At 32.4% G+C, this 16007-nt stretch overlaps 1 protein-coding gene across 1 annotated transcript in view; it reads right to left on the bottom strand.

The window, feature by feature from the left end:
• LOC148614840 (midasin-like) overlaps window positions 1-16007 on the bottom strand; it is a 77146-nt gene that overhangs the window by 35370 nt on the left and 25769 nt on the right. Inside the window, exons 34-57 of the mRNA XM_088589266.1 lie at window positions 15704-15909; window positions 15302-15424; window positions 14385-14582; window positions 13865-13972; window positions 13540-13647; window positions 13131-13211; window positions 12429-12656; window positions 12027-12155; window positions 11454-11604; window positions 11132-11245; window positions 9993-10164; window positions 9366-9482; window positions 8842-8926; window positions 8394-8666; window positions 7897-8084; window positions 7120-7409; window positions 6377-6494; window positions 5976-6055; window positions 3432-3562; window positions 3189-3325; window positions 2145-2446; window positions 1477-1829; window positions 1051-1182; window positions 395-612 (exon numbers count right to left, since the gene is read on the bottom strand). Of these exons, the coding sequence (XP_088445392.1) occupies window positions 395-612; window positions 1051-1182; window positions 1477-1829; window positions 2145-2446; window positions 3189-3325; window positions 3432-3562; window positions 5976-6055; window positions 6377-6494; window positions 7120-7409; window positions 7897-8084; window positions 8394-8666; window positions 8842-8926; window positions 9366-9482; window positions 9993-10164; window positions 11132-11245; window positions 11454-11604; window positions 12027-12155; window positions 12429-12656; window positions 13131-13211; window positions 13540-13647; window positions 13865-13972; window positions 14385-14582; window positions 15302-15424; window positions 15704-15909 (4042 nt within the window). The remainder of the gene's footprint in view (window positions 1-394; window positions 613-1050; window positions 1183-1476; window positions 1830-2144; window positions 2447-3188; window positions 3326-3431; window positions 3563-5975; window positions 6056-6376; window positions 6495-7119; window positions 7410-7896; window positions 8085-8393; window positions 8667-8841; window positions 8927-9365; window positions 9483-9992; window positions 10165-11131; window positions 11246-11453; window positions 11605-12026; window positions 12156-12428; window positions 12657-13130; window positions 13212-13539; window positions 13648-13864; window positions 13973-14384; window positions 14583-15301; window positions 15425-15703; window positions 15910-16007) is intronic.

Below are 16007 nucleotides of genomic sequence, written 5' to 3'. Positions count from 1 at the left end.
GTTGATTAATTCCATGTACTTATTTTAACAACTACTCTCACAAGAGGTATTTTCATGTTGAATGCCAAAGTGGTAAAAAATTAATTTGTCAAAATTAACCCTTTAAATTTGAAGCCATACAAGTATCTTCAACCAACAATGCAAAAAATGCTACAAAAGGGAGATTACTAATGAAAATATTCAACCAAACTGGTGGCAAATCTATAATCAAGATAAGGTTATTCTGGTCAGCTGAATATAATTTGATATAAATTAAATGGTTGCCATGCTATTCAATCATAATTATGCTAAGCAGGACAGGTCATAGTACATCAGGAACAAAATCTGAAGATTAATTCAGGCCACTGCAAACCTTCAAGTTTAGAATCAGAGACAAAAGTTCTACAGAACATACCTAGCACTGTACTGGTCACTCCCTAACACACCTCCATGACACCACATCTGTTCAGACATCCTGTCCATTTTCTGTATCTCAGCAGTAAAAGTTCCCAGTGGTACTTGTAATGGTTGTAACTGGGTCTCAGTGCTCTTTATCCCTATCTGTTGACTATTGTGAGACAGGTGATGCAGTACTATGTATGACATGGTTGGAGTGTACAAATACTGTGGTCCCTGACAACAAATAAATGCTTAGGTATAAAAAACAGGTTACTTAATTAAACAGTACAAATTTCAGTAATATATTGAACAAAAACATGTACTTATTTCAATTTCAAAATACTTATAAATAAAAAAGGATCCTTGTTCTAACAAAAAGTGATTTTACTGGTTATATTTTCACTCCCATTGACCTACATTCTATAAACGTTAGAAAATGATCTTTGATTGAATCGAGTAGACCTGACTTAGTAGTAAAAAAACTTTTAAGAATCTTTAAACTGACTCAAAGGTAACTAAACATCCAACTATCTCTAAAATACTGCACACTTATCAAAGATACAATAACTCAGATTTGGACTGATCATTGATTCAGTGATCTGGATCTTCAAGTAAATATTCTACCGATAGACCATCACGATAATATAGGTCTTGCCAAAAAATACAACTTACAGCAGGTGTCTCGGTAATATCAGATTCCTGGTTTATGTCAATCCATCTGTTGACACACTGAGCAGGAGTAAGGTTCCACAAGGACTTGAATGACATCATCTTAAGTAATGGCTTTAATTCCTTAATATTTTTCTGTAAAAAAATGGACAGTTAATTGTGTCTTCAAATAAAACCTCTCCATAGAATATTAATTTTGACAGAATATGAAATAATGATGTTCACTAGCACCGTCTTCTTTAGTTTAAATGATATTGTATCAATACATTTAAATAGTGAAAGTCAGGATCTCTATAAATGTTATACTGCCCTGATAACAAAAGTAGTTCTTTATATACATATATATATATATATGATTTATAAGATTATACCTTTTTTTCTAAGTAAATAACTTTTATCATTTATCAGTATTTTAGATGATATGAATACCTGACTGTCACATGCCTGTTTCCAAACACTGATGAGGCTTGGGGAAACAGGAGTATTCTCTAAACAGTAATCAGTAAACATATCTACATCAGTCTTCTTCCATTCCCCACACATCATGTATCTTCCTGACATACTCATAATAGTCTCATACAGGGGCCATAAACCAATCATCTCCAACTTGTCATACTTGTTGTCTAAACTGTCTTCTGATTGGTCAACATCCATAGGAGTAGATTCAGATTGGCTGGACATTATTGCCTTTATGTGTTTGTCGACGGAGTTTGATTTAATTCCATACTGTAAAAGAATTTTTCTGATCTCTGATATTTTCTTTTGAACAGCATCCAAATTGTCTGAAAATGGAAAGTATATACTTATGGTTAGTAATCTCCTAATGCCAAATGATAAAAAATCAGCAGTTTAAGTTAAAAAAAGGTAATGACAGATAGAAATATTTAACTTTGCAGATGGAAAGCTGACGATCAATTATATGCCAAAAGAAAAAAAAAAAGAGAAAAAATGAAATTTTGACATTATACTTTACAGGTACTTTTGGAGTCTTTGCATGCAGCTAACAATGAAAATAACCTGCTGAAAAAGATATCATACCGGGTAGTTAAAATTACAACATAAAACATTTCTCTTTTCATTTTCTTTACTATGCTTACCTTTATAATTATCTGATGTTACTTCCCTCAAGCATGTTAGTAGCATATCTGTCACAGCTCTGCCTTCAGTTACATGGAGTCTGACCTTGGGCAAGGTCACCAATTTCACAAATGGTTTATGGAGGTCAATCTGTTTCATTAAATCAATTAAATATAGCATGTACTGGCTCTCTATTTCTGTTCTAAATGGACGAGGATGCCCTGACGACTTCCAGAACTTAATGTATCTCTTCCCTAGTTCATTATTCTGGCCTAATTTGCCATGGACGTGCTGCACAATGGTTTTAAATTCAGATGATGACCTGAGGAAGAAATAAATTCTATTGTACATACTATTATGAGATACTTAGGTTACTTACTATACAGATGTCATGCAGGTTGTGAGATAAGGTGTTCCATGATAGATAAAAAATTATATTAACCCAGTTACAAATTTACTTTCATATGAACAAACAACTGAAAAAAAAAACACACAAAAGATTAGGATATGAAAAGGTCATTGACTAAATGATTTGCCAATGAGGGACAGAGTTATTTGTTCTCAAATAACATTTGATTTTGGTTGATAATACACTGCTATGTTGATATATGGCTAATGTCTTGATCAATGGGAATATGTGAGTCCTCCTGTAACACATGTTGAGAGTCTGCGTTAGAAATTCAAACAATCACTTTCTATCTGCATATGGCACTTCCAACAGAACGATTATGAGTCATTCATGCTTCAGAGAATTTAGATATATAAGATGTTGCAAACGCCTAGTCCTTTTCAGAACCAAAGGTCATTCAATTTCCCATGAGCAACATAATATGCCTGTCCTCTCTTTCTTTAGTGATAAAAATTAATGTGTGGATGAACAGCATCTACTATAATACACTCATCCATAGATGGGTCTTTAAAAGAAAAATAAACCATCTCATGAAGGTTATGGTTTTGCAGAATATTAATTTAGAAAATCTAAACAAAATAGATGCAATTTTATACAAAAAGTTAAGAGTAAATTCTATGATAGAAGTACTTTTCTGCTAGAGTGCTAATCTTACCTATCAATGGCTAAAGGTATAAACTTATCATAAAACCAGTTCCAGTACAGTGTCATGGTATGAATATCAGCTAAGTCACTGTAACACTTCTCTACTACATCAATCAACAAGCTTCTCCACTTGAATGCCTCTAACAGCTAAAAATCATGAAAAATGTCACATTAGTTCCATATTTCCAGTCATTGGGGCAGTCATCAAAGCGTATACATGTAGTCAAAAGAAAGACATTCAAACTTTATTTACCTGTACAACATCTTGAAATGATGTAATTTGGACTGATGAAATCATTTGTATGAAGTCATCAGCTCTAACCATCAGTCTATAAACGTCCTCTAAAACCATCTTATCCTCAATTTTAGACTTCTTACCAATACCTATAAGAAATAAAATTTTAGAGGAAAAACTACAGAACTAAATTAACATAAAAGAGATTAAAAAATGCCCACTGACACAATGACTTAACATAAACATACATGTATCTAGTCATATTACATAAATTTCAGGCCAGGCAATTAAAGAGTAATCAAGGGAACCAAGGTTATAGCGGTAATAAAAAGAATGTAATCCAGGGACAAAGAATAGACATGAAAAACATACATACACAACAAAGAACATAAAGTAACTAAAATCATACATACAAAGTAACAAAAGTAAATGAGCAACTCAGACTCCACTAAAAACTGGGAGCATCAGGTGCACCGGTAGGGTAAGCGTCCTCTGCTTTTCTAGAGGAAATCTTTATAGGACAGTAAGTAAGATATTTATTGAAAATACTTAGATCTATTTCAATTTCAGTGATCTCACACAGTTTTTTTAAGAAACAGTATATAAGATCACTAACATAGAAATATTCTAAATGCTTAAACATCAGCATCCAGACACCTTGTAGAATATAGTCAAACCTTCTAAACCAAACCTCTTTTGGTTTAGACAGATCTTACATTTACCTCGGTTCAAAATACATTTAATTGATATTAAAATAAAATGTCTGGTTTAGACAGGTTTTCATTTTCTGGGTTCAATTTAAGGAGGTAGACGTAAGGTAAGGGACACAGTTCTTGAAATCAGTGATATGTTTGTATCATATTCATTTTCAATGTTAATCTTCACTCATTCAAAGACATTATTCTGACTCCAGTCATATACATGTAGTAATAACTTTTATCTCCTAAAGAGTACAGCCAATTTTAAGTCTACAGTATATCTTTGCTGTAGCTAAATGAAGTTCTCCACACTTTTTATGGGCAACATTATCATGTTTTTACTGCCTGGTATTTTTTTTTTTATCTCAGGCTACTGTTATGATACTAAAAGTTATCGGCATTTCCACTGACAATGTTACATCAAATCAACTGTGGCCTTGCTGATGAACTGAACAATACCAGTTTTGAACCTCTCAACAGAACAGAACATCTTGCCCTAGCTATAGATGCCAACCAATTTTTGATACAATCAGTGAAAAAAAATCAAGCAGTCAGTAATTTGGCACTTTTGTCAGTAGTAATCATTTATAATTGAAATTTCCACCCCCCCCCCAAAAAAAAAAAAGCCACACTGGCCCCTCAGACATCTCAAATTTATAATGAATGAAAAGTATTTTTTGTTCACTCTTTAGAAACAATCAGATTGGTAACATTTATAAAACCTTAATGTCATGTGTGATCTGAATCCCCATTGTGCTTATTGTAATGGTATCTACATAGTGTCTAAAAGATCAGAATACATTTTCAAAGCCAGGAACAGCTGGACCGGAAACAATCAGAAATCCCTAAAAATTAGAATGTTGACAGTAAGACCATATATTCTACCTGAAATTCATAAATATAACGGAAAGATCAAAAAGGTTCCCATCAAGGGTCCGGAAATTTTGACTGCCCATGTCGGACATTTTATCAAATTTCAGCAGACGTTTTTGTCAGTCTTTTACATGCTTTGATCGAAAATTAACTCAAAAAATGTTTGTATATAGTTATTTTAAGATAAATATTGGAAATGTGTTATGTCATCACATACTCTGTCTTTTACAAAATATCAGAGCGAGTGAACGACTTCGGTTTTTCGACCACACATGGACGTTCTAACATGTAAACAAACATCATATCTCTCGGACTTTTTCATCACACAGGCAAACAGCCGAAAACATCCTAACTCATTTTGTATATTGAATTAAATTGTCTATTGACTTCTGTGTTAAAATGATTCAATCGATGAATTAATAATTACAAACTACGACTGATTCATAATTTCAGTTCCATGTGCTTTCGGTGCCTCTGAAAGATCGACGGGAAAATGGTGGCCTTGTCAATCTTTTTTCTTAATTAATCAACTAATAAATGTATGAAGATTCTCTGAGTTACTTCAATGAGTTACTTCAATTAATTCGTATACACAATGGGGCTGCACGTGTACCGTTATTTCAATTATGCAATCAACTAATCAGCTGCAGGTAAATCACAGTCACAGGTGGCTGCACATCGGCTAAAATTGACACACACCTGTCAATTAATTTCCAATAAACAATTAGGAGACTGGTAGGCAGAATGTTTATATGCTAATAAGCCACACAGACTGTAATTTATAAGGGTTGACTATTTTTTATGTCCGATATTGTAAAAATGGTCATCGGTCATTTGCAAAATTTGTCGGTCAATGACCAGCATTTTTGACAGTTTCCAGATCCATGGTTTGCATCTATGCCAAGCAGCCCCACTGATATTTTCTGTCTTGACTTCAAAACTCTTGTATGCATCATTGAAAAGGCTAACTTAGGTAAAGACTGAATCTTACCGTGAAGTTTATTCCCTATCTCATCCAGTTTAGAACTGTCCTGGTATATTGAAAGTATAACTGACTGTAGTAACCAGAATCTGTCAAATGTTAAACATTACTAAATATTACAACCATATTATGTGTCCTCATTGAAAATTCCTATCACTGATGAAGATTTTTTAAGGTTCCCTTAACCAAAAAGAAAAACAAATCATGCATTCTGAAGCACCTAATTAAATTTCAGTACCATAAGATTTGGACAGACTTGACAAAATTCAACACAAAACTAAATTCTACAAAAACTGTTTCCATTTGCTTTTCATACATACATGTACATGTAAATGTTTCAAAGATGGATGTAAATGTATTCATAGTCATAAAATAAAATTAATTAAATGCACTAAAATGAATTTACTTACTTGTTCAAACACCAATGAAGATCTGAAATCTGTTTCTCATCTAAGTTATACATAACTGTTAGTCTATACAACAGTTGCTGATTCCAATGAAGGTCAAAGGGCATCTCAGAAATTGCATCTGAAAAATGAAAAATACATAAGAAATGATGTGAATTTTAATGACTTATTGGATACAATGTTAACATATTATATTTTGTAATTAGCTCCTTGTTTAATACAAAATAGAAGTGTAATTTTATATGCACTAGACTCAAACCTTCCCATCTGAAGATGCAAGGCCTTTCGGTCTATCTGACGGCAAGCTTCCCATCACTAGATGCGAACCTTCTCATCTCGAGATGCAAAGCCTTTCGTTCTATTGGATGGGAGACTTCCCATCTCTAGACTCAAAACCTACCCATCTCAAGATGCAAGGCCCATAGGTCTATCACACAGGAATATATATTTTCATATCAGTCCTTAACACATGTTTCCGTATGTTTCAAATATGGAAACATATGTTGCATGTTTTCCTGTGTAGGTAAATACACAAAGGATAAACTTAAGTTCAGTTATTATAAACAAATAGAGACCTATAAATAATAAATCTCACATTAAAATATATCATCTGGTATTAAATAGACTAAATCATCTACTGGTAAGAAGCCATAGTATTAACTTAACGACAGAAGTATGCATAAGCTTACCTACAAGAATGTTAAAGAGTTAACACACCTGCTCAGAGTAACAAAGAGCTAGCTCACCTTTAGCAACAGGTAATAACTCTGCTATACTTGTTTTTAAATTTTCTAGGATTCCTGAATCATACAATGAAGATACAGCTTTTGTTATAAAACCAGACTTATCAGTCACTGCTGATATTAGCTCTTGATGTAAACCATCACCACATCTCCCTAGATCATGTTTTAATCTAGATGTATAGTTTACCATCCAGTTCACATAGAGACTTCTTTGATTCAAAGGTATGTTGTTCATGAAGATGTAGAATGCATACTTCAAATGTGTAGATGTAGCTTTAGATATTTCTGGGGAACTGAAAACGGAAAAATTAGATACTTTAAATTACTAATAATTATTTCAATAAGGAAGCATGCATCTACGAAATCCTCATAACATCTCCATATCATTTTGAAGTTTATTTCAAAATTTTACACTTATTTATAAAGTATAAATATGTTTTTAAAGATTTCATTGATATGTAATAAGAGGCAACTCTACTGATGCAGTATTATTCAAATACATCAAAAGCATTTTTTCCCAATTATATACAGTTAACAAAATCTGTAGAACAGTACAGAAATCAGTTTTGACAGGCAGGTAGGATAGTAATGCCACTTAACCATTTTGTGACAAATATGAGAAAATATTTACTATTTTGTATTAAGGTCATATACTGGTGCATTTGTTGCATTTATATCCATTCCTTTTTCAGTTGTGTCCAAAATATTAAAAACCGAAAGATCAATTTTAATAACAATGTATTAAATATAAAATGGAGATAAAATATAGCATTCACTTACATATCTTGTGTATTCATTCTTATAGCTCTGCAGATATTGGTAATGCCAAAACCATGCTGTAATACTCCTGCCATTTTGACATCAGAAATGTAGTCAGAAACAGTAGGCACCATGTGATCCATGACCTCAGAGTAGAGGTCAACACCTTCAAGTTCTTCACATTTCCTTGACCAAATTGTTTTGGCTATCTGTAAAGATCAGTGTAAACAGATCAAGCTTCAGTCACTATTGCTAAACACTGAGTATGGTTCAAACCCGATATTATTTCAAAATTTTTTAAATAAATTTTTAAATTGGAGAATATAACTTTGGCAAATGTACAATTGAACCTTGAATTGTAATAATCTTGTCTTAAGCAGCAAAAATCTTTTCTCAACATTATTCAAGTTTTTTTTTAACATGAATAGGCACATAACCCATGATACTACTGTATTTACCATAAGCAAAATGATTTTTTTCATTCCAACATTAAATTCTTCAAACTTCCTAGTACTTACCTGTTTTGTAGTTAAATATTTGACACTTTTAATGTAGATGTCATTGGTAGCATGGTAAAGTGCTTTATCCAAAGGTATGCCTCGATCAATCTGCTGTTTGGCTGCTGTAGCAGCACAAAGAAGATCTAACATGGTTGGCTGTTCTCCTCTGGGTAATTCTGATCTCAGCAGTTGGTGGAAGGATATCAACCAATCACAGGCCTTGATCCAGATAAAGCCCAAGTTTTGTAGCATCAATTTCAGGTCAGAAGAAGAATAAGGTATACCTTCCTCCTGTAAATAATGGTACACTTCACTTGAATTGCAATCAGAAAATTGAGAACTTTCTTTTAAGTCATTAGAAAGCTGTCATTAGAAGCCAATTTTTGTTTTTATGTTTAAAGAGTGGCAATTCTACTTATGCATAAAACTTTTCTTCTGAGCAAAGAAAAAGGGGTTTTGATATTACCTCCCCTGTTATATAAATTTCCACTCCTCTGTTTCTCATCGCTCTAGATATTTCACCAAACTTTGGATCCATTGCTAGGAATAATCTGGAAAAAGATAACACTAGATCACCATGCAATTATGTATTTACTTTTTATTCAAGCATTATTTAAGTGGAATTCTATAGTACAGAATAAATGTACTTCAAAAAATCAATTAACACAGCAGGCTCTTGTGAACATCTGATCTGTGTGTCTTTGAATTTTCGTGAAAAAAAGGGGAAATTAAGAAATGCAATTTATATTGTTCTTATAAATTTCACTTTATAAATGGAGAAATACGAACAAAGAAAGCACAACAAAAAACTTGTCATGATAAAAGTTGTTACATTTCAGTACAAAAATTGAAATATTAAGCTCTTGTACAAAACTGATAGTAAGGTAGCAGAAATCTTCCCGAATGAATTGGCAAGGTGTACTGATCAACTGATCAAGTCAATGAAGTATAGCTCTCGTATAAATCTTTGATGTTCTTAAATTTTCAAACCTAAAGTTAGGGTGTGGTGTGATAGCAGGAATCTTCCCATCTATAACTCCTCTCTCATTTATTATTAGTTCTCCATTTGGTTCAAGTAAAGCATTCAATCTGTCCAACACTGATGGACTACAATCATAGTATATAATGACAAATTATTAAATTTTCTCTTTTATTATTTTTTTTTAAATCCAATTATATGAAGGTTCAGTTGACGTGAAGAAAACAATTAAAAAAACAGACAAACAAACACAGCTTCTGACAAAAAAGTAAAAAATCAAAGCAACAACGTAAGTCTATTAATGAAATAAATCTTAAATCAGTAAATTTTCTGCCTATGAAGAAATAAACCCCAATTATGTGGCACATACTATATAACCAGCATTGTATTTTATTTTTAAGCATACATGACTGGCATTATGATAATTTTCAAAATGTAAGCATAAAAAAATAATGAGAAAATCATTAAAACAGTTGATAGCCTCAAAATCACAGTCACATGATAAGAGATGATAGACAAATACTTTTATCCCATTATAACACACATAACTTCTGAAACTGAATTTTCAGAAAACAGAAAGATATAATTACAATTTGCTGAACGAAACATTAAATCAGAGGTTAGGACTTGTAAACTACCTGCAGAAGTTGACATTATCAATAAGGAGCCATTGTCCTTTCTGTAAGGCAGTGACTAGAATGCTGTCAACCCATTCAAATGTACCTCCACCTGTTCCTGCCTTACTGTCAGCTAGCCTCTGTCTCAGCTTTTCTAACTTCTCATCAACACCACTGCATACTAATACCAGGTCTAAAAGGTAAAATATGTGGAAGCTGATTTTAAAATTACTAATATTTTTTGTTAGCTTGTTAACACTACTAATTTCAGGCATATACAACCTGTAGGAGGACACATTTGAATATATCCATATTTTTATGCATTTTACAGTTTTACAGTAACTAGGATTCGTATTTTTCATAATTTGACAAAATTTTTTGATGCAAGACATGACTTTGAACATTTTGTTTTTGTTGAAGATACAAAACTAGTACAGAGCATCTCATACTTGGCTAACGATAGACATTCAGTCGAACTGGAATATGTATCAGACAGGCTCCTAGAAATGGGTCAGGGAAGTAAATTTAAAGTGAAAGTAGCCTTTAAATTGATTTAAAATTAAAATATGCAATCCAAAAGCAAAGAAAAAATAAAAAAAATATCATTTACAGTATCTAGAATGGGTACACTGAATTATTTTTTAAACTAATGGACATTTCACCTCATCTCATTTTGCCTCTTTCAGCTATCGTCCCTATTTTCAATGCTTTTATAAATGTAAGAAAAATGGTTGTAGGCTATGTCCAACTCATATTAAAGATTGTTATTCTGTATTACAGGTTAAATTCCTGATGGACTGAAATTGATCTCTCAGTGCTTCTAAGGTCATATTTTAAATTTCAATTAATTACTGTTATAAGGACTCTATCTATAATTGTTTTCAGACAAACACAAAAAAAACACATCCAAGTTTGTCTCACATGGTGGTGGAGGCTAAACAGTATTTCTCACTACATTTTACTGTTGCAGTCATTGCCTCAAAAATAAGTTCTTCTATTTCACTGGATTCAATCATCACTATTGTTTTTTCATTCAGTAATCAACAAAAATAATTTACAAAATAAATGGACAGCAACAACTATTAATTTTCAACAAACAACAAAAATAAATATTGACTAAATATAAAGTTTTCTCAAGACTTTTTTCAGTGTCAACATACCATTCAAATCCATATATTTCTGTACCGAAGCTGAACATTCTTTGGATAGTTTAACTAAACAATTGACTTGCTTTTTCATCTGCTGTAGTTCTTCTATGCTGGAAATCTGGTCAGCTAACGGAAGAAATTTTATCAACAAGGTATAAAACAAATAAGAAATACATGTATATTAAAAAAATAATTTAAAAGGTGTATTTAAACAAAATAAAAAATACCAAAACTTGGTCAAAATCATCTCATTAGGACTTTCTATCAAATATAGATACTGTATTTAAAACAAGATAAATAAGCCATCACTTCAATTCTCAATAAAATACTTTACCATGTTTTGATGCCTGTCTATAGTTTTTCCAGTATTGGTGAAGATCCTTCACTTGTCTAACATCTCCCTTACATAAAAGGAACTCTTCTATCTCTGTTAAGATGGCATGGATCTCATTACCAAGATCTTCTATGTGCCTGGCTGGATCAGACTGCAAACAGACACCATGTACAAGTGAATCATTACTAAACTTACATGTATATGCAGAAATATATATGTAGTAATTGGTTTCCTAAAATTCTAAAATTGTCTTTTCATTTTCTTTGATATCTAATAACAAATTAAGATGCATATATTTCAGTGTGAAATAAATAGTAACAAAATATTTGTTGAAGCAACACAGCTGTCCATTCTGTATTTTTAAACAGCATTAATTATTTTTAGTTAATATCATACAGGTATATGTTTACAAACTTACATTTAAATAAAGATGTGAACTTATCATCATAAAAAATTTTGCTCACAGCTGTGGACGGGGAACAAAAAGACTGATAATCTTTAAACCTCTTCATTATTGGTGGGCAAAAAATAAAATGAATAATAAAATGTAACTTATCCATTGTCAGAACAAACCTGTTCAAAACCACCCAATAGTTCTGTAGTATCCATAGAGCTGTTCATAGCTAACACCTGCAGATCTTGTCCACAAAGAGTGGCTAGTAACTGTACTAAACTGGTCTTACCACTGGACTGGGGACCAATCTATCAGGGGGAAGAGAAGAGAGAACATTTTTAAACAGATTTCCTAAGAATATGGTTTAGTTGACTTTGTTTATGTAAAAAATTTGAAGAAGTAAATAGACCATATGTACATTTATAATGAAAGACATCACATTTAAGTTACAAGAAAGTATTTCTTCTTTAATGAATATTCTAAACTGCTTTATGGTTGCATTATCCTCTGTATTTCACTTCAAAAATAAAATATTATATCATTATATCATTACAATGACATGACCAATTTACACAACATACCAAAATAGACAGCCAGTTCATCTCCACACACTTCATAACTGATTCCAATGGTTCTAGACAGTGATGCAGTATCAATACTGACTCCTGATTGTTTAATGGCTGACAATGCTGCATCCTGGGAAGGAAGGAGTGACCACACTGAACCTCTGTAGAGGTTATACTAAAGTTCTTTGTAGACTGGTAAAACAAAAACTGGTCTGGAAACACTCTTTGGAAGAGTTCTCCTACCTGAATTAAGTAAAATAAGATTGGTAAACAAACAAAAAAATAATCATGGACTTTTTGCTTTTAAAGAAGAAATGATTAGCATATAAAACTTATTTTTTCTTCACTTATCATTACAAAAAACATATAACTGTTTACATATACTAACATGAAGTTGAAAACATTGACGTGCTATGCATACCCCAAATCATACAGGAATTTGATATTGGAGAAAAAACAGCTTACAACATATGCCCCATCAATATAAATCCACACACTAAATTTGAAATCAATTCATTTGTTGGGAGCCGAGATAACTGCAATGAAAATTTTGACAGACAAGGTGACATTCCAATAACAAGCTCTCAGATTTTCTTTTTTAAGGGCTCTTATCTTGCAATAGATGCATTTAGTTTGTAAAAAAAAACTTCCATCCAGTAGAGCTTAAACATGTCCAGCATTAATTAGGTTTTGTAAATTCTGACTAGATATACTTACAGTGTGTTTGTCAGAGACTGTTCTCATCCTGGCTTCATACAGCAAAGGAACATACTCTCCAGGATTAAGATTATCAGCTCTCTAAAATGAAGACATCCTCTTTAACCAAAGTAAAAAAGATTTACAATAATGGACTAACATGTGCTAAACAGTTTGGCTAGAATTATTCAGATACTAGAAGTTGGAAAGGATTATTCAGATACAAGAAGTTGGCTAGGATTATTCAGATAAAAGAAGTAGTGGTGGATATCAAATTAACACTACCAAAGTGTATCAATGTTGAATCTTAGAGTCTACGATAATTTATGAGTTGTTTACCTGAATTTTTATGAAATTCCTTTTTTCTGCATTTGTTGATAAAATTATCTGATCAGGAAAATACCACCAAGCTGCCAAATATTAAACCTACCTGATTTGATAGGAGTAACTGACACCACCTGAACAAGTCTCTGAGGTTAAACTCCCATGGACTGCCTTTCTGTCCCCATTTCCTTTCTACCACTGTTTCCCTGTTAATCTGATGAAGAAAGAAAAACACAGGAATGTTCTTAACACTAAAAATAGCAGAAATATTTCATCCTAATTATCAATAGTTTTCTTCTTTGAAGCATTTGCTTTGAATGTCAAAGCATGATACTCTAAAAATTCTTTATTTGAAATTTTGTTATGGTAAATACAATGTACTTAACTTCAACTTTAACCAGTAGAGAATGTCAAATATAATCCAAACTTACTTGTATGTTGAAATTGACCATGATCTGGAGTAAATCTTGAGGAACATTAGGATACATTATAGTTGTAATAAACATCTGGTCTTCTGAAGTCAAAGGTTCAACATAAACCTGTTCATAATGGAAAAGAAAACTGATTAGGGAAATAAAATAGACAAATATTATTCTATGCCTTCAAGCTAAATTTTAAACCATTTTCTCATGAAGGATTGCAGAGCCTGAGGAATAAATGCATGAGTAGAAACCCATTAAATTCAACAAAGAAATTAAGGAAGAGGGAGTTAGTTCAATACTGAGCTAAAAAAGCCTATTACACACAGTGTTAAACTCACCAAACCAAAACTGCATACTTAAATCTAAATCACTCCAATGACGGATTGCTAAGATAATTCTTGACAATAAATCATGGGACAGGGGTACACATTCATACATCCAACAGTAAAACTTAATGCCCCTAATGCCTCAAGGTAGTGCATGAACACAACCTTTGTACTGTTCAAAATTTAAAAAGTAAAAGACTAACCTGGGTGAATCTATTGAGGAATGATCTGGGTAACCCTTTCCTTCCCCCACCTTGATTCAATGGGTTCTGACAGGCAAATAGTCGTGTCTTCTCATGTTGTATGTGGAACGTTTTACTCAGCTCTGGTATATAGACTTCAGCTCTGTGATCTAAACAGGCATTCAGACCTTCCAATACTGACTGGGATGCTAGGTTTAACTATGGTAACAAAAAATTTAAATGTATATAAAAGTAAAACACAGGAGTTTGAAATTAATACTGTAAAAGTCCTTTTATACAGATTAAAAATTTCTTTGATGAGTTATGGGTGATTTTAACTTCCTGACCACTACATGCATATATCCAGAAGGTATCACTCTCAATTTTTCAGGCTGATAATTTGCATGTTTACACTTTCCAATAACTACTGTAGATATAGCAATTATCAAATCATTGTAAAAAATAAATAGGGCATTAATGGAAAATTAAGTGATACCCTACCACGTAATGGGGGAAAAAGGGGATGTCAAAATATTCAAAATGACCTTACTAAAAAAAACTGTATGTTGGATTTTGTTGAAAATTTAACTTAATCTGTATTTTATGATACTTAACAACTGTGCAAAGTTTAAAAAAAACAACTCATTTATCCATTCTCAAACTATTATCTGGAAACTGTCCAACAGAGGAAAAGAAGGAAGGTCATGCAAATTTTCACAGGGAATGGCATAATACCTCGCCACTTCTTTTGGCAGGGTATAACAATTACTTGAATCTTATTCTAAACATTCACTTTCTGTGGTTACTTAATTTGTATGGGTTCTTGTTTGTTCATGAAATTAACTTGTTGATTGAAGTACTTTATTTAGTACTAATATCTAATGTAGTTTTACTTCAATGTGTAGCTTGATTTTCTCTTAATGCTAGTGTATACAAACCTCATCTAATACAACCCAGTGTCCTGCCTTCAATGCTTGCAGTAAAGGTCCATCTCTCCAGGCAAACACTCCCCCCTCTGCACCTTCAACTGGTAAATCTGCTCCAAACAGATCTGTCACATCCTGTGCATGTTAATAACAGTTTTACATTAAGTAGTCAGCAACAAATTTAATAACAATACAGTAACTCATCCACATATAGTTCAGTCAGAATCTGTAAAAAAGTGGGTTTTTATTTATTTTCAACTTTTCTTACATGCAGTTTATTTGTGATAAAAAAAGCCTTTAATTAAGATACTTTCCACCTAATGGTATAAGATCCTTTACAATTACTATAAAGCAATAGTTCTTTTCATCACATTAATGAAGCTTATAACTAATAGGCAAATGGTAACGACTTACAGTTTGTTCTGACAGATTAATTCTGACCAAATGTCTTCCAGCAGCCTTGGCAATAGCAGCTACTAAACTTGTTTTACCAATGCCAGGAGACCCTTCCAATAAAAGTGGACGGGGCAGTTGTAGCCCTCTCAGTATCCTCTGGGCATTCACACAGGTTGTAGGTGCTTGTAAGGCATAGTTGTCTTTACTTGTATCCCCTTCTCTGCCTAAAAGGAATAGCCTCAACTTTAAGCGAATGTAAAATGTATTAAGAGTTTCTTTTAAATCTATTTGTAGGTGCCGATTCAAAAGGATGCTTACTTCA

This window comes from Perna viridis, chromosome 6, assembly GCF_037379345.1.
Source record: "Perna viridis isolate PV_CMFRI_1.1 ecotype Kerala chromosome 6, ASM3737934v1, whole genome shotgun sequence".
In the NCBI taxonomy this organism is placed as follows: domain Eukaryota; kingdom Metazoa; phylum Mollusca; class Bivalvia; order Mytilida; family Mytilidae; genus Perna; species Perna viridis.
Note: the sequence above shows the minus strand (reverse complement) of the source record. Positions and strands in the feature narration are given on the sequence as shown.